This window comes from Mustela nigripes, chromosome 13 (assembly GCF_022355385.1).
Source record: "Mustela nigripes isolate SB6536 chromosome 13, MUSNIG.SB6536, whole genome shotgun sequence".
In the NCBI taxonomy this organism is placed as follows: Eukaryota; Metazoa; Chordata; class Mammalia; order Carnivora; family Mustelidae; genus Mustela; species Mustela nigripes.
In genome coordinates, this window is record NC_081569.1 from 115,766,559 (window position 1) to 115,786,233 (window position 19,675).

At 38.3% G+C, this 19,675-nt stretch overlaps 1 protein-coding gene across 1 annotated transcript in view; it reads left to right on the forward strand.

Annotated features, from left to right (window-relative positions):
• Nucleotides 1-213: 213 nt before the first annotated feature.
• Nucleotides 214-19,675, forward strand: part of CATSPERB (cation channel sperm associated auxiliary subunit beta) — a 127,994-nt gene continuing 108,532 nt past the window's right edge. Inside the window, 2 exon segments of the mRNA XM_059372153.1 lie at nt 214-312; nt 3,398-3,502. Coding sequence (XP_059228136.1) covers nt 214-312; nt 3,398-3,502 — 204 coding nt within the window.

Below are 19,675 nucleotides of genomic sequence, written 5' to 3' on the forward strand. Positions count from 1 at the left end.
ATCAAAAGACAATGGATAGATGGCGGAATTTTTAATAATTTAACCTCACAAAGGGCTGATTCCCTTAACATATAAAAATGATTTTAACTCAGTAAGAAAAACAGACTCAATTGTCCAGGAAAAAAATGGGCAAAACCTATGACAGTTTAGAAAAAAGGGAAGAATGCAATATGAGACGTGCAAATGCAATGACAATGTGATCTTTTCCGCAACATGATAGCACTTAGTTGGCGACTAGTACTCAGGCTGGGCTCCAGTGTGCATTTCCACAGCAGCTGTGATGGCCTGCTGGATAGTAGTAAAATTCTAAGAGTACGTTTCCTTTAACTGAACAGTTGCACTCTCAGAAATGTATTTTCCGCTATCCTTACATATGTGAAATGATATGAAATGACACATGGACAGGAAGATTCTTTGTAATAGAAAAAGATTGGAAATGACCGAACTATCAACAGTGGCTGGTTTTATAAAGTATGTGGACCCAAGTGACGAAACAAAAAGCAGCCACTACAAAAGAATAGGACAGCTCCAAGATGGATCGTCAGGCTTAAAAATAGAAGGCATAACAGGGTGTCTAGGAAACCACTTTAAGTAAGGGAAAGGGAATGGGTCTATACACACACACTCATATACTGTGTCAGATAAATAGCATGATTATCCCCATTTTTCAGATAAGGAAACTGAGGGATCCAGAGGCTAAGTAACTTTTAAAAGTAACACAGTTATAAAACAAATGAGAAAAACCGTTACACAGATTAACAGTGACCACAAGCATAAGAATGAGAGGAAATGTAACCACAGGGGTCCTGGTCTTTACCAATACATGTTGTCTGCAGTGGGGAGGAGAATGTATATTTTTTGAAAGCTGCCCAAATGCTCACTTTCTTTTATTTGGAGAGCCACGAGCATGCGGTGGCAAGGTAGTACTGAAACACTGATGATGAAAGACCACAGTTGCAGGCTGTCTCATCATAACCCCCTTCTCCAGGGGCATCATCTTTTAACAGTGTCTGTGTTCTTCCAATGATTATCCCCTCCAGCTCCATAATCTTCCAAAATAGGCTAATTTCTCTGTTTCTTTATTTGCCACACTATGCTTTGTCAGTAAGTTGAGTTTAAATGGTGGAAACCAAGAAATGGCATTTACATTATTATGACTGCTATCAGAGTTCAACCAGAGAAACCAAATGAGCAGGAAATTGTATCTATCCGACTGTCAGGCTGTTAGATATCTACTGCTCTGTCTGCATATGTCTGTGTAAATAGGCATATATACCTATGTGTCCGTGCACACACATTCGTTCGATTGCCATTTATTATGAAAGATAAGAATAGTGTGCCTTTAATATCTGCAAGCTTTCTACCTTCTTAGTCATACTTTATACTTCATGGGGTTCCTTTCTTTCTTTTTTTTTTTCCCCCCCCAATCTGGAGACCTCTGTGATCCTTTTCCAGTCTGGACTACTCACCCTCCTGGCTTTCTGCCCACTTGTCATCCCAGGACTCACCTTTCACCATTCTTCTGGACTGATTCCATGCTTTCTGGATCCATGTCTTTTGTTTTCCTCAAGTATGTCCTCAAACAACTTCTAAGAATGAGGCAGGGGTATAAATCTCTGAGTCCTGGCTGTGTCAGTTATATACTGAAGTAGATAGACTCACCCCTTACCCAAAATGGAATTTATTGGAAGGATAAGAGGGTGCTCATAGACTCAAGGAGCCTCGGGCTTAAGAAAAAGAAGAGTATCAGGTAGGTCAAGGGAAGGTAACGCAAAAAGTGCTCCTCTAGCTTGCTTGTTTGCTTGGGAATAGACTTTCACTATTGTCAGTCTTCTTGTGCTGCACTGATTTCCAGTCCAAGAAAGGAGCACCTGCTTCTTTTGTTTTATTGCGTTTTATTTTCTGGTGTGGGTCACATACTTGCCTCCTGGCTATGGAAAGGCAGGGAATCTGGATTAGTGGTCCCATTAGACTATACAGAGTCCATGAGTGCCCAAAAGTATCAAATTATTATTAGCAAAGACTGGTGGGATTGCCGTTGAGTAAAATGTGACATGTTCATTATACTCCGCTTGAGTAAAAATGTCTTCATTCTGTTCTGATACTTCTTTGTGTGATGGATTATAGAATTTTAGGTTGAAAAATCATTTCTTTTTCCTGTAGGACCTTGAAGGCATTTCTCTGTCTCTTCCATCATCCAGTACTGGTTATAGGACTTATGCCAGCCCTTGTAGTGGGAATGTCTCTCAAAGGTTTTTGTTTTTGGTTGTTGTCTTTTTTAATTTAATTTTTTCCAGTGTTCCAAAATCCATTGTTTATGCACCACACCAGTGCTCCATGCAATGCATGCCCTCCATAATAGCCACCACCAGGCTTATCTAACCCCCTAACCCCCTCCCCTCCCAAACCCTCAGTTTGTTTCTCAGAGTCCACAGTCTCTCATGGTTCATCTCCCCCTCTGATTTCCCCCAACTCACTTTGTTGGGTCCCCCAATAATGGGTCCATGATTAAAGGAGCGAGGCTGATGCAAAGCAAAGGTCAAGCAAAGCTTTATTTCATGCCAAGCATCAAGAATTAAACCGAATGTTCAGGGCCCACCTCTTACAAGAAAGGACAGCCCCTCTCTGTTTCACAGACTAACCTTTATAGAGCAAAGGCCATGTGGCTGGGCCTGGCCACACACAGGTGGCCAACGAAATTGTAACACACAGAGAAAGCTGTACAATCATGCTAGGTGACCAATTGAATTACAATTTACCCTAGTAGACATTTGAACCAGCCTATCACCTTGGTTAGAATTGGCGCCCAAAAGGTGTCCAAAGGGCGGGGCCCATACTCCTTGGTAGCTAGGAGACAGTATGCACCCCCACTGATTGAATATCTCCACCTGGCCAGACCCACCCTTGTATTTGGACTTTGTTACCTGGGACTGGTTTCCCGGACTTGTTTTTAAGTAAGTTCCCCTGCTGGGGGTGGGGTGGGGGAGAGTGCAGAGTCAATTTAAGTTTTACAACAAAATGGCAGCTCAACCGGGGTGGGGCCACTCTGGCTGAATAGGCCCTTACAAATTCTCCTCTCCATCTCCCAATGTCTTCCAGTTTTTGTTTTTTAATAAACACTCCAGTGGCTGATAAAAATCCAGCTGCCTCCAAAGATACTTTCTTGGGACCATCTTGTTGAATCATCCAATTGTTAGGTGACTTCTTCTAAGGAAGCCTAGACAGTTGTTGGTGTTAGAGGATGCTGTGATCATTGGACAAGTTCCTGATTTGAATTTTAACCAAACCCTACTTCCCTTTGATGGGGTACAATAATAGTACAGAAGTCAATGGGAGATCAGCATGCACTCCGGTTCCAGATTCTTTTCTGATAAAGATAAATTCATGTACTCCACAGCTTCTTCCTCCACTTTCAGTCTCCCTGATGTGCTCATCATGGACTGCCCCATCTGGATGGCAGGTGGCCAAGGACACCCGGATCCGCAGCAAGAGGCAGCTGGCAGTGAGCCTGGAAGGGAGCCACTGGCAGGGAGGGCTAGGGCAGGGAGGAGGGAGAAGGAGCTGCTCTCCAGACGTTTTTAAGCATCTTTATCCTTGTTCTGAAATTTCATCACGTGTGCCAGATATGAGCCTGTTTTGATTTTTCATGTTGATATTTCAGTCTGTATATTTGTGCCTTTCTTTTGCTTTGAAAGATGCTGAATTTTCTTTGCCCATTATCCATATGTATTACTTTTTTCCCAATGATTTTACCTTTTAAAATTTTTGGTTTTGTTCTCTTGATAGTTTTCCTTCCTCGTCTCTGTGACCCTTATTACATTTCTGAGATTATTTTGTCTTTTTTTTTTTTCCATTTCCTGAGTTTGGTCAACTCTCCTTTGACACCATCCAGGTTTTTTTCCCTCTGTTTCTATTTTGGGTTATTTCAAACCTATTACTCAAGGTGATTTTTGTTTTTACGTGCATATTCTTGTTTTAACATTTTAATTCTGGTTAGAGTGTTCTGTTACAGTTTTCTCTCCTTTCTACTTCTTGTTTGTTTGTTGCTTTTGGCAGGGAGAATATTTTCATCTGCTGAAATGTTTGAATTCCCATGTTCTGTCTTCTAAGAGCTTTGTATGATGTTGCCTGCCACTTTGTGTTCATTGTCAAACATCGTATTTTATCTGGACCAGCCTCAAGGAGGGGGTGTGAGTTGAGTGTCTAAGTAGATTTCGTTATCAAAAGCATCCTCTTTTGTTGTTTTAGTGATGTTCAGTTTTGAAGTAGGTGGAAATTTTGGGGGTAGGGTCAGTGTGTTTCCCAATTTTGTGGTTCTCTTTTATTTCTGTAAGACCATTAATTTCCCTTGCTTTGTTTTTTCTCTTCACCATCACACATCCAAGAGATTCCTCCACCTCCCAAGGCATCTAACCTATTCTTCACAATGCTGTTCTCCTAAAACTGCATGAAGACTTTCAAGCCAGTGCTCTAACCTACCAGTGCTCTAACCTGTGCTTAGTTTACCCCCTCTCTTTGGTGGGACTCTGTTAGTGACATTTTCTGTATTCTAACTGTGCAAACTCCTGCTGCTCTTTGTTCTTTTCCATGAAGTCTCTACCTGAATATTTCTGGTGTGGACTCAGTCCAGTTCTTCTGGTTTTAAAGATTTATTTATTTTAGAGAGAGACAGAGTGCACATAGCAGGTGAAAGTGTAGAGGGGGAGAGAGAGAGAGAGAGAATGTCAAGCAGACTGTGCCAAGAGCAGAACCTGCTGCTGGGCTTGATCTCATGACCCGGAGATCATGACCTGCGTCAAAATCAAGAGTTTGACATTTAATTGATTGAGCCACCCAGGTGCCCCAGTTCTTCTGGTTTTAGATGTTGCTTTTCCTACTTATATGCAAATTGAAATTGTTAGTAATCTCTATTTCTTATTTGCTCTAAGGTTGTTTTATTAATTCTCCATATTTCTGTGATTTGTGGGGGACAATATACGGGGAAATTCAGTTGTAAAAAATCCTCAAATATTTATATCAAATCCTTTGCGTTCATATTGACACTAAGAACAAACCTTAATGATTGCTTCTGTGAAGATGCTGGAAAATCAAGTCATTATTTTCAAACTGGTAAGTGAAGGAATGAGGCATTTAATTCACCTTTACTTAGGAATTGTACTTCTGAGTAACCAGATGGTTGTTGAAGGAAAATTTATTTTTGTAGACGTATTCCAGAAAATAAATTAAGAATAAATGATAAAATATCACCATCTTGTAACATTGAGATACTTTTTTGCCTACCCAATTATTATAGATTATATTTCATTCTAAGCTGCATTTTCTGGGAAAGCAGTTTGCCAACCTGTATCAGGAATTTTCAGTATATTCATATCTTAAGAAAACATTTTGAATGTAGGGCCAGATTTTTGTTTGAGACCATTTATTACCATATTATACATAACAGAAAAATATATAAAAAAGCAGAATGTCTTATGTTTAAATAAATTTTGTGTAGTTATTTTGGATACATAATCGTGAAAACTTCTGAGAGGATACTTGAATTACTTCTGAGAGAACAGTCAGCATAACAATGACTAAAAAGCTGCATACAGAAGGATCCTACATGAAGTTATAAATGTGTAGGGAACAGACTGAATAAATATGTCAAAATGTTAGCAGTGCTTCTGACTGTTGGTTTATTTATTTTTAATTGTTAATTAATTTATTTATTTGACAGAGATCACAAGTAGGCAGAGAGGCAGGCAGAAAGAGATGAGAAGCAGACTCCCCACTGAGTAGAGAGCCCGATGTGGGACTCGATCCCAGGACCCTGGGATCATGACCCGAGCCGAAGGCAGAGGCTTTAACCCACTCAGCCACCCAGGTGCCCTGACTGTTGGTTTATACGTAATTAATTTCCCTGTATTTGTTTGTATTTTTCCAATTTTGCATTATGAGCACTTTTATAGTCAGAAAAAAAATTTGCGAAGAAAAAAAATAGTGATCCTTCTTCTAACTAACACCTTCCCTGGTTCCCAAACCTCCTAACTAGATACGCGGTGCCTGACTTATGGTTTTTTTTTTTTTTTTAAAGATTTTTATTTATTTGACAGAGAGAGATCACAAGTAGGCAGAGAGGCAGGCAGAGAGAGGAGGAGGAGGCAGGCTCCCTGCTGAGCAGAGAGTCTGATGTGAGGCTTGATCCCAGGACCCCGGGACCATGACCTGAGCCAAAGGCAGAGGCTTTAACCACTGAGCCACCCAGGCACCCCCTGACTTGTGTTTTGGGGGAAGAACATCTATCATTGCGCTATGGGTAAATCACCTGCCTGGGAGTTCTCTTGGCACTCATTCACCTCAAAGTTAATTCATCAGTAAGTCTGACTGAAGCAGATGCTTATGTTCTAGGGAAGGAAAGCATTACTCAATGGGGGAGGGGGGAGGAAGCTTTACATGGGGACAAACAGGGAAAGGAAACAAAGGTGTTGCTGGGGCCAAAGAGGGCGATGTCACCTGCTTCATAAATTTCTTGAGGGCCATCAGCGTATACAACCCTGCTCAGACGTTCCTATTTTGATGCAGTCCAGGGAAGCAGCTTACCACAGAGTTGCTACAGAGACCAGAAATTACAGCTTGCTTCCAGAAGAAAGCTTCATCACCTTCTGTCGTCAGAAACCAGCAACAAAAAGGAGCCCAGTTTTCTAATGACTTTCTATTACAGAAAAAGCATTTTGTTGAGTTATGCACATGATTCTAGATTGAGGAATAACTTTCTTCTTTAGGTCAAGGTCACAAGAAAAGGTAAGAGAAAAGTGTTTTGTTTTGTTAAGATTCATTCACTTATTAGAATGCGTGTGTGTGTGTGTGTGTGTGTGTGTGTGCGCGCACGGGGTTGTAGAGAGACAGAGGAAGAGAGAGAGAGATAGAGTCTCAAGCAGACTCTGCGTTGAGCACAGAGCCTGAACTGGAGGTCAATTCCAGGACACTGGGATCATGATCTGAGCCAAAACCAAGAGTTGAACACTCAACCGACTGAGCCATCCAGGCACCCTAAGGAAAGTGTTTCTTCTATAGGCTCTTCCAGGAATAGATGAAACCCACACACTAGCAGATTCTACATGGCCTTTTGAAAGGATGTCTGCAGGAGAGCATAAGTGTAAGACAGGTTTTATCATCATTATTAAAGAAATTGCTAGCTCCCGTGACCATTCATGCCTTGTCAGGGTGCTTAGTAAGTCACACAGGGCAGACTAAGTAGATTTAATCAACCAGACAAGGGACATTCACAGAGAACAGACTGGCAGATCACTTGGTCTTGCTGATTCCCACACATACACGGCTCGTTCTCATCCTTGGACTTTGTGGGTTTACTTATCCTGCTTACCCTGTCAACAAGGTCTTCTTTAATTTTCTAAAGTCCCAATCTTCCTTGAAGACACAGTTAGGAAGCTCTCTTTAACAGCTTTTCTTCCCTTAGACCACATGGTATGTAGTTGGCATTTCTTTTTAGCATTTATGTTTTTTCTCAGACACTCAGTAGTCCCACTGAGGATTTTTGGATTTTGAAAATAGTCATATGTAGGTTTCTGAGCCTTCCTGGCAGATGTATTAGAGATGGTAGGTTTGGAGAAACGCCACCTCTTAGATTTTTAGAGAAAATGACCTTTGGTACTCTGGAGGAGGCAGTTAATTGGAAATTCCAACTGCCTACCCTTTAGATTTTCTAAGCCTGCTTCTGTACTTGGTAGCAGCTGATTGGCTGTTACCAAAGTTAGTGGACTACTAAGCCAGTAAACTGAAACCTCAGACCTTGGTCTTCTTTCGCAGCCTGGATGGAAGAAAGCTTGGGAAAATACGAAAAAGAAAAGTGCAACTAGTCGGTCATTCTATTGGAGGCAATCACAGTAAGAAATATTAAAGTAAGGGCCCTGCTATAGTACCTATTGATAATGTAATCACTAGTCTATAACAGAGTGACTAAAAATGAATCAGATGGTCGAAAACGTAGGTTCCTTCTTTGGGGGCAATTCTCAGTATTTTTTTTTTTTTTTTGGTGCTAGAGAATAGAAATACCCAGATATGTGACTTACATCTGGCCATTATATAGAATTCATCATTATTAAATGGGATGGGTAACTGGAGGTAATTTTACTGCTAATAGAGTGAGTAAGGAATGGGGTGAGGATAAAGCCGCTGCTTCAGTTCATCAAGACATGGATTCAGAGCTAGTATTTATCAATTGCTGAGTCTATGTAAAGCAGCTGTTAGATGTCTAAAGTATGTTACTCGTTCAGTTCTCACAACGACACCGTGAAGTAGCTGTTATCCCTATTTTACTGAATGAAGAAGTTAAGTAATTGTCCAAAGATCAAACATCCTAATGGACAGAGCCAATCTTAGGCCACAGTCAGTGCCTCCTCTCTAACCAGGAGATGGTTGGTTGTTGAAAGCAGGTGGTACAAAATTGAGCAAACTTGTGATACTGAAGAAGTGGAACATGAGACTAATGAAAGTATGCAAGAGAATTGTGGGGGACACAGTAAGCAGTTTTGGTGAGAGGTCAAGTCTACTCAAATCCTTCATATCTTTGTTTTTGAATGTTCATTTTGTGGCATCCTAGTCAGCTGCCTAAATCTTTTGAATTGGGAGATCTTGGTGTAAGCCTGGCTCTGTTACTAGCTAGTGATGGACTTTCGACATGTAACTTCGGGTCTCATATATTAACTCTAAAGTGTTTTCCATGTCTAAATGAAAAAAGAATGAATATGGGCTGAATTACTAGAAGCAGGGAATGTGTAGCTACTAGCAGATCCACAGAGAGCCCAAACATCCTTCCTTAGCTGTCTCTCCCTTCAGTTATGCTCTCTCAGGTTTCCTGCCCTTAATAAAAGCACTTAAAAGCCTTTTAAAGTAGGTTTTTAAGTTCTTGGGTTGAAGAGAGATACAACCAAATCCACTCAAGTGAAATTAGAGATCTTTTTGTATGTATTCATGAGAACTGAACTCAAACAGCTCTAAGGATAATGTAAAAATAAGTCATCCATCCTGGAGCCCTAGAGCACAAATGCATTTAGATCCATTTTTTTTAGGGATGAGAAAAAGTGATGGGTTCTTATAATGGTGTTATGTCATTTAATGTGAATGTTTAGTGAACTAATACAAGATTTTCCTGGCAAAGGCACTATTTTCAGCTTGACTGTGATGACTTCTCCAATTAAGGTTAAATTCGTTCTCGCACCAAAAATGTAATTGAGCATAGCACCATGCTCATACAGTTTACCCTACTTTTGTTTAGTCTTACCTTGTGAAAACTGTTTTCTTAGGAGACCAAAAAAAGAAAAAAAAAGACACCATAGTTCTTCCCTGACCATGTGCTGAAGATGACCAATTTAAAAATCCAATGAATGAGCTTTATGTTGTTGGCTAAATGTATTGAATCAAGCAAAGCCATTTTGAGAGAGGAACAACATCAGTTAAGTTGAATTTACTCAGTAGTTGTCAGGAGCCCCGCAGCATCTGGATTATGCTTCACCTACATCTGGCAAGTCAGTCTGTTACTGTTTCTTGGATGCTGGCAAAAGAGACAAGAACTCCTAGGTCAGAGACAAAGGACTTAATCACTCACAGCAAAAGCAGTAGCCAGAGTTTCAGCATGCTGCTCACCCCAGTTCCCCATGTCCCCCCAATGCCATGGAGCAGCTATCCATCAGGAAAGCTGCATTAGCTTAGTAGGGTTACAAGAGCAAAATACTGCAGGCTGGGTGGCTTAAACAACAGAAGTTTATTGATTCACACTCCTGGACGCTTAAAGTCTGAGTTCAAAGAGCTAGCAGGGTTGGTTCCTTCTGAGGACAGAGAAAAAAGGATGCATTCCAGGCCTCTTTCCTTAGTCATCTTCTCCCTGTGTCTTCACATCGTCTCCCCTTTGCACTTGTCTGTGCCCAAATCTCCTTTTCTTATAAGGACCCCAGTCACATTGGATCAGGGCCCACCCTAATTTTCATTTTAACTTACCACTTTTGTAAAGACCCTATCTCCAAATATGACCACATTCTGAGTACTGGGGGTTAGGACTTCAACAGATCAATTTTTAGGGGAACACATTCCAGCCTGTCAAAGAGGCTTGCTTACACACACAGTGAGGTGAATTATAGGGGAAGAACACTGAGCTTGGGAGATTTACCAGATTTACGCTCCTCTTATCCAAGGGAGATGTTACCTCATCTCTCAAGGATTTTTTAAAAGATTTTATTTTATTTATTGGAGAGAGAATATAAGCAGTGGGAGGGACAGAAGGAGAGGGAGATGCAGACTCCCTGCTGAGCGGACAGCTGGACATGGGGCTCAATCCCAGAACTCCAAGATCATGACCTGGGCCAAAGTTAGACTCTTAACTGACTGAGCCACCCAGGTCCCCTTCATCCCTCAAGGTTTCTTGCCACAAACACAACTCTGAGAAAAGGCCTGGGTAAAAAAATGTATCCAGGACTTTGCATGCTTGGCACATGGGGAGAACACGCAGGGAGGCTCAGGACCCATGTGCATTCATCTCTCTCAAAATGAATGCAGGCAAAATGTCTGATCGAGGTACAGGTCTACTGTCCTCAGTCTTTTTCAAGTCAGGCTCTGTTTTACACAGCTGTAGAATTGATCACACCTCCCAACAGTTGTCCACACTGAAGAAAAACCAGAGCCAGAGCTCTTTAGTTTGCAATAGTGATATTTATAAATGTCCTTAATACCAAGTGGGAAGTAAATGTAGAGCTTTGTCAACTGTTACATTGTCACAAAAAAAGGAAATAATTTTAACTTAAAGGAATAGATGACTTCTTTACTATGTAGTTGTTTGTCAAAAAGAAACTAAAAATATGTTCAAAGTGATTGAACAGAAATAATTCTTATTTCTTTCAATAGATGGGATTGCTACTTTTATGTATTATAATTTTACTTCTGAACATACTTGATTTTTCATCAGGAATAATATATAATAAAGGTAAGTTTCAGACTCTTAGACTCTCTTTTTTCTTGTAGGAGTTCTTTATTCCCTTCCTCACTAACAATTAAAATATATTTTTTGGTACTTCTTTACGTTGTCTTTCAATTTTTCCCAGGTATTATTTATTGTGTTTTTGTCCAGAGGTTTCTAATATTGCCATGAACCTATTGTTAATAAGTTGTATACATAGACACCTTAGATATGGAGTTTCATCACTTATAAGTATTAGAATATTTCAAGCTGAAGGAGCATTTCATATTTGAAAAACTTGAATTATTTAATAATTTAAATAGTGTTTTGTTTTTTGGGTTTTTTTTGTTTTGCTTTTTCCTACATGGTTACATCTGGTATGAGCTGTAAACTGAATTATAAGAGAGATTGAGGCTGAAGACAGTTTTCTGAAAGTAATACATTGATTAAATTACCCAGTAGGACTTTTACAGTGGAAATGCTTTGTAAAAGGAATAAGACAAGGCAGTTCACCTCCATGTGTGCATATTGTCTAGATTTTCTAGCATTTTGGACTAGACCTGCTAGAACATAGTAGATGCTTAATTAAAACAATTGTTGACTGACTAAGGAAGAGAAGGATTCGGGCTATCTTCTATTCACAGGTGTGTTGCAGAAATGCTTGAGTCCTGGGATAACTCAAGGATAACGTTGAGTCCTAGGTTCTACTGGGGAATATATAATACAGAGATGGGTATAATCTCAGATTGGAGAGTCACAGGTCAATTTATGAGATTTCAGAGAAGGGAGCATTTACTTCCACCTGAGGAGGTGGTCAGGGAAAGCTTTGCACAAAAGAGGGCAATCAGTCTAGGTCCCCAAAACGAGTAATCTGTGTCTATGCATTTGTGGGGGAGAGGAATTTACAAAGACAACATCAGGGTAAGTGATGGTAAAGTCATGGAAATAGGTAATCATATAATGTGAGGGGAGCAGTAAGGATTTCAGTTTGGCCAGGATGAAGGTATAGAAGAAGTAAACTATGTTAGAAAGATAGGAAACTGGTTCATGTCATAGAATTACTTGCATATCTGGCTGGAATTTGGGCTTTAGCCTAAAGTCATGGAGATGGAGATTGACAGAATGGATAAAACCCCACAGGATCCGACTCTGCTTTCTACAGAGATTCACTTCTGATCAAGATAAGGAGAAGGGATCTTCCTCCCAACCCCTTCTCCAACCTTTTGGGAGAGTAGTCACTTTCCTATCAATAGCTCTCTATTAAAATACAAATTCTCTCTTCAGTCTCTAACCCTTGTTCCTTTTCTGTGCTCACCAAGGACTTTAAGAATCAAGAACTATTTAATATATACATTGCAGAATTTCCAGCTTTGTTTTATCATTGATCAGTAGTTTTGTACCATTGTAGCCAGAAAATGTACTTGTTATGATTTCAGTCTTCTTAGATTTTATATTTGTTATGTCTCTTTTTGGGTGATTTAGCCGGGGGATACTTCTGTGTGCACTTGAGGAAAATGTGTATTCTATTTTTCTTGGATGGAATGTTTAATATATATCTTTCAGAACCATGTAAAGTAAAAAAAAGTTCTTATTGACTTTGCATCTGGATAATGAAATTTGTTGGAAACTTTAAAAAATATTAGAAATGAGTCAAGAACTGGTTTTTGTTCAATACTGAATTTAAAATATAGAATTATAATTCTTACTCTTTTAAAATTATTTTGTCACTTTAAAAAATATGATTCTTTTAATGGAAGTTCTTCTATCAGTGACCTAAAATATGTGTATTTTTTGTATCATTTAGGTGATATGGAGAAACACTTTATGTGTGATAACCAAGGGTTCCCCCAAAAGAAAGAAATAATCAAGTTGTATCTTTCCTCAGATGACTTGGTAAGGTCCCCTAATAGTATGCAACAACCCCTTACAGTCTTTTTAACTCCACATTGAAAACCAGTAGCACCATACTCTTTTCAAATACCTTCTACTATGTTCAGACTTGGAGAGGTAAAATCCTATGTAAATAATAATCTTTTTTCATTCCATTCCGCTTGGATCAGGTAAAATACTGCATTTAGCCATTAAACAGCCTGGGTGGTTTTGCTTTATTTTTTATTTTTTTAGATACATCCCTTGCCCTTTTTAAAAGGTTTGGTTTGTTGTAATGATCTTTATTTTTTATGGATCTGATTTGTCCTTTGGAAGTTTGACAGATGTAGCCTGTTAGAGAAATTTACTTCATATGACCCAAAGAAAGAATCTTTCCCTTTTATAATGAGTACCACATTGCAGTTGTCATTGGGATAGGGATAATTTTATTTCTTCAGCTCATATAAAGGCATTTAAACACACATAACTCCCCAAGTAAAATAAAATGTACTATTAAGATAGACATCCTGCAAATGCTAACAAAAGAGTAAGCTCAGAAAAAACATACAGATTGCTTGAAAATCTCCGATGAATATAATAAAAAAAAGGACAAATATATTTTCCCCCAAAGTCTTTTTTTTTTTTTTTTAAGATTTTATTTATTTATCTGACAGAGATCACAAGTAGGCAGAGAGGCAGGCAGAGAGAGAGGAGGAAGAGAGCAGAAGAGCAGAGAGCCCTATGTGGGGCTCGATCCCAGGACCTTGGGATCATGACCTGAGCTGAAGGCAGAGGCTTTAACCCACTGAGCCACCCAGGTGCCCCCCCAAAGTCTTTTTGACTTAGTTTCCCGTTCCTTCTTGATATGCCAAACATATATTTACTTTTATACTCACAACTGTTGTGAAGTGCATGCCGTTTGAGTCAAAAATACCTTTCCTCTTTGTGATTACATATCATGGAGAAAGATGGGCTTTAGAGGAAGAGAGACCTTCCAAGCTGGGGTCAGATCTTGGAGCTATGCACAGACACACACGGTCTGTGTGCCTTCGGGCAGGATACCTAACCCTGATCATCCCTAGTTTTGTCCTCTTAAATAGAGAATTAACTGTAACTTACCTACATTTTGGATGGTTGTGATATAGTAGTTCTAGAAGTGATATTAGTAGAAATGATGCCTAACATTTATAAAATGTTTATGTGTGTCAGGCATTTTCAGAGTGTTTTATGTTCATGATGACATTTGATCTTCTATAAAATAAGTACTTAAGATTCGTGGAGGAGGACTGAGCCTCCCCTCTTAGATTCAGTACCTGGCACTTGTAAAATAAATGGATGAAAGACAGAATAACAGGAGAAAAATAAAATAAGACAAAATAAAATAAAATAAAATAAAATCAAAGAGGGATTTCTACATATGATGGCAGATGGCTTCTATATTTATTAAATGTAATAACTATATGTCCATTTTTGGACAACGAAGATTATTAGATTAATGAATTGGAAATCTGTTATGACACTGGCATGAAAGATGACTGAGTTCTAGAAATGTGCTTTTTCAAAAGAGATTCCTCCCCCCGCCACTGCCCAGAGACGAGAATTACTGCAGATAGCAGTCTTTGGCAGCATCTATTTTCATAGCTATCCCTCACTTTTAAATTAATGTAGAATATGCTTCTCTCCATCAAATTGTCATTACTTTTTTTTTTTTCCCCTCTTTCCCAAAGAAAATCGAGTGCTCTTTCCAATCTGAAAGTGAGCTTACGTCGAAGGAATTTCTAGGTGTGTTCACATCAGGAGGACTTGCTCCGAGTTTGGGAATTATAAATAGTACATATACAGGCATCTTCCACTTCAATTTAACTTTGGTAATAATATTTTATTTTATTCTTTGATATTATTAATAAGAAGCATACTCTCTCTTATAGGATGTGTTTTTTTCAAAAACAACTCCTCCATAATAGCACATCTCTATATGTTTTAAACCTAACAATACAATGTTACACTTTTTGCTTTAAATAGTTTTTAAGAAATTAGCTTGTGTGCTGCTGAAGCAAGCGCTAGTTCTTAAGAAGTTAAGGAAAAAAATATATACGGTTTTTTAGCAGGTCTGTGGGCGATGAATTCTCTGGGAGTTTTATCCCCTCGAAAATATCTTTATTTCACTCTCATTTGGGGGGATAACAAAAAATGTATTTTTATTAAGATATAATTTGCATACCATACAGTTCACCTATTTAAAATGCACAATCAAATGCAATTTAATATAGTCACAGAGTGCGCCAGCATCACTACTATCTAATTTTAGAACATTTCATGACCGTGAAAAGACAGCCCATCCCCATTAACAGTCACTCCCCCGTCCAGATTCTGCTCTCAGATGTAGACAACACTACACTGCGTGGGTCTCTCTGGAGTTGCTTATTAAGAACGTCTCAGAGAAATGAAATCCTACAACACGTCGCTCTCTGTGGGCTTCCCTTCAGTTAGCGTGACCTCTGCACGTTTCGTCCACGTGGAGGAACGTGTCAGGACTTCATTTCTTTTTATTGTCAGATCACATTCCATGGTAACAACACCATGATTTGTTTATCCATTTGTCAGTGGCTAAACATTTAGGTTGTTTCCACTTTGGGGCTACGATGAATCATGGTGCTATGAATATCTGTGCACAAATCTTTGTGTGGAAATATGGTTTTTTTTTTTTTTTAATCTCTCTTGGGTGCCTACCTGGGAAATCGAGTTGGCAGGTCCTAGGGTAACAGTCTGGTAACTGCCAGGCTGTTTTCCAGAGTGGTTGCACTCTTTTACCTTCCCACCAACATTGTATTAGGGTTCAAATTTCTCCACATCCTCACCCACAGGTGTTATTGTCAGCGTTTGGTGATAATAGTCATCCCAGTGGATGTGAAGAGCTATCTTGTTTGGTTTGGATTTGCAATTCCCTGATGATTAATGATGTTTGGCATTTTTTCCCACATGTTTATTGTCTATTTGAATATCTTCTGTGTGGAGCTATCTATTTAAATTCTTTGTCCATTTTTAATTGGGTGGTCTTTTTATTCTTGTCTTTATATTCTCAGTACGAATCCCCTAGCAGACACATGATTGGCAAATGTTTTTCCCATTTTCTGAGTTGTCTTTTTCCTTGCACAAAAGTTATTTTGATGAAGCCTAATTACACATTTCATTGTTGTTGACCTTGTTCTTTGGTGTCATGTAGGAAGCCATTGCCTAGTCCAATGTCACAGAGATTTACCCTCTCTGTTTTCTCTTAAGAGGTTCATAGTTTTACTTTTTACATGCAGGTCTTTGATCCATTTTGAGTTCATTTTTGTGTGTGGTGTGAGGTTGGGATCCATATGCCTACTTTTGTATGTGGACATCTGTCTTAGCACCATTTGTTGAAAATACTCTTGTTCTTTCCCTACTAAATTGTTTTGGCACCTTTGTTGAAAATCAGTTGACAGTAAAGGTGAGGGTTTATTTCTGGATTCTCAATTCTATTGAATTGATCCATATCTATCCTAGCCAGTTCAATGTTGTCTTGATACTGTTGTTTTGTAGTAAGTTTTTAAATAGGAAGCACAAGTCCTCCAACTTTGTTATTCCTTTTCAAGGTTGTTTTTGCTAGTCTTTACATGAATTTGCTAGCTTCCATATGAATTTTAGGATAAGCTTGTCAATATTTACAAAGAAGCCTGCTGGAATTCGGATAGAGATTGTGTTGAATCTATAGATAAATTTGGGTGGTATTACCATTTTAATAATATTATCTGTCCATCCATGAATATAGGATGTTTTTCTATTTATTTAGATTTTTTAAATTTTCTTACAATGATACTTTGTAGTTTTATAATTCTTTTGTTAATTTTATTCCTAATGTTTTATTCTTTTGTATTATTTTTTCAAAAGATTTTATTTATTTATTTGACAGACAGAGAGAGCACAAGCAGGGGGAGTGGCAGGGAGAAGGAGAGAGAGAAGCAGGCTCCCCCCTAAGCAGGGAGAACAATGCAGGACTTGATCCCAGGACCCTGGGTCCATGACCTGAGCTGAAGGTAGACACTTAACTGACTGAGTCACATATGTGCCCCTCTTTTTTATTCTGCTGTAGAGGGAATTGCTTCCTTAATCTCACCTTCAGATTATTCTTTGCAAGTGTGTAGTAATACAATTAATTTTTATATATTGATCTTGTATCCAACAACCTTACTGAACTCATTTATGAATTCTAATAGTGGTCACTTTGATTTTTTTAATGATATTTTTGTCAGATACAGAATTTCTGGTTGACTTCCATTTACTTCCAACATTTTGAGTACATTATTCTGCATTTTGAATATGTGAACTGACACCATTGTTTCTGAATGAGAAGTCAACTATTAATTGTATTTTTTTTAAGATTTTATTTATTTATTCGACAGACAGACATCACAAGTAACTAGAGAGGACAGCGGAGGGGGGAGGGGGGAAGCAGGTTCCCCGCTGAGCAGAGGGCCCAATGCAGGGCTCTATCCCAGGACCCTGGAACCATGACCTGAGCTGAAGGCACCCACTGAGCCACCCAGGCACCCCTATTAATTGTATTATTGTCCCCCGTATGCTACATGCCATTTTCCTCTGCATGCTTCTAAGAGTTCCTCTTTGTATTTACCCAGATTGGGTTTCTCTGGACTTCTTAGATTATAAGTTTATCAAATTTGTAAAGTCTTTAGCCACTATTTCTCTAAAAAAAAATTCTGCTCTTTTCTCTGTCTCTTTTCTTATTGGAACTCTATTATGTACATTTTAGAACATACAATATGGTCCTGGAGATATCTAAGGCTCTGGTCATTTTTCTTTAATCATTTCTCCCGTTGTTCAGATAGAATAATTTCAACTGCTGTATCTCTAAATTCATTGATTGTTTTACCATCTCCAATTTGCTCATCTAGTAAATATTTTATTTCATTATTAAACTTTTTGCCTCATTATTTTCACCTTGTTTTATTGTTATATTTTTCATTTATGTACTGGGATTCCCTATCCATTCTTTCACTAAGACATTTTCTTTAAGCCTATGCACATATTTGTAGAAGCTGCTTTGAAGTCTCCGTCTGCTCTTTGGACTCACTCTGGGTCAGTTTGTCATCTAACTTTTTTTTTTTTTTATCAGTTACATGTTTCTCTTTCTTTTCATGTCATATCATTTTGGTTAAAATTAGACATTTAAGATAAGAAGCTGTAGCAATTCTGGATTCTGTTATGTTCTTATGAGATTTTGCTGGGGGGGGGAATTGTTGGTTGTGGAGTAAAAGGCTCTTTCTTGCCTTGACACAAACTGTAAACTGTCTTGTCTATGTTTCAGCAGCTGTTATCTCTGCTCAATTTTTTAACTTTCATGGTGGTTGTTGTTGTTTTTGTTTGTTGGTTTTTTTTTTAACATGGCCTTTATTGGTCTCCTCTGTACATGTGTTGCCACAGGATTTGGGGAAATTTATAATTAACTCTGAGCTCACCTCTCTTGCAGTTCCTTTGACCCTGGGATTTTCCCCTTAAATCCCCCAATTCTCTGTCTACACCACGCTCTGTTCTCTGACACATCAAGCCAGTAACGCCTCAGTTTTATGCTACCTGAGCACGGTTGCATAGTATGCCACTTTATAGAATTTTACATTATCAATTAACATTTTAGTTATTTCCAGTCTTCTACTATTACAGGCAATGATGAAAAATATTCTTGAATTCATTTTATTTCACAAATATGTGAGTATAATGTAGGATAAATTCTGAACAGTGAAATTTCTGGGTAAAGGGTATATGCATTAGATGTTTTAATTTAATTTTTACTTTTAAAGATAAGGTGGGATATAACAAAGTAAGTGTTGCCATTGACATTATCAAACACTATATTCTGATGTCTTCTTTATTCAAGTTCAGTGATCGAGCTTACTGGTTGATCAGTATTCCCAGAGAAAACATTACAAAAAATACAGGTAAGAGTGATCTGAACTAATTTTTTTACTCATGGGTCTGGGTTGCCAAAAGTAGCAAATAAAAAACATTTATATTAAAAATTATTTACTATTCCATGTAAGTGACTCATGTCATAGTTGGGACATACATAATAAAAACCATTGTAGCTCATCTAAAATTCAAATTAACTGGGGTTCCTATATTTTATCTGGCAATTCTATTATAGATAGATTGGTTTAACACACATAACATTTATACTGTTCTTTATTTAAGTAAACTCATTTTCTAGAAATAACCCAGAAGTTGTAGTATGGAGAAATTCACTTACTAATAGGTTACCTTAAAGTAGTCTGTAATAGGAAACATATTATTTACTATGGAATCTACTATATGTGTTATGCGGTGGCATAGCTTTATATGTTACTATAAATACCCATATGGAAAAAGGAGGAAAATAAAATTCCAGGAGTTATAAGTACAGAGCTAGTGGACTGAGCTAGTAGATCTTGAGGCATGAAATACATTTTCATAGCTTAAAAATGATGGAGGGCATATTATTTTAATATGATGGGTGCAAAAAGTGGAAACCAACTTGGTTTCTTCACGGCAAAAAAAAAAAAAAAAAAAAAAGATATTTGTTTTTGTCATGAAGCCCAAAGATAAAAATGCAACCAGGTTATAGGAAGAAATTAAGATTAAGATATGGACAACCATCAAGACTTTCACCTTATTTCTCATTTTGTGTTTTCTATAAATCTACTTTTATTTTTCTCTCTCTGCTGACTAGCTCTCCATGCTGCCTCACTGCTAGTCAATTTTTGAAAGTATATATTTCCTAGGAGCCAGTCCAATTCCAGATTCCCAGGAGAGTATCTTTAATGGGCCTAGTGTTGATCCAGCACC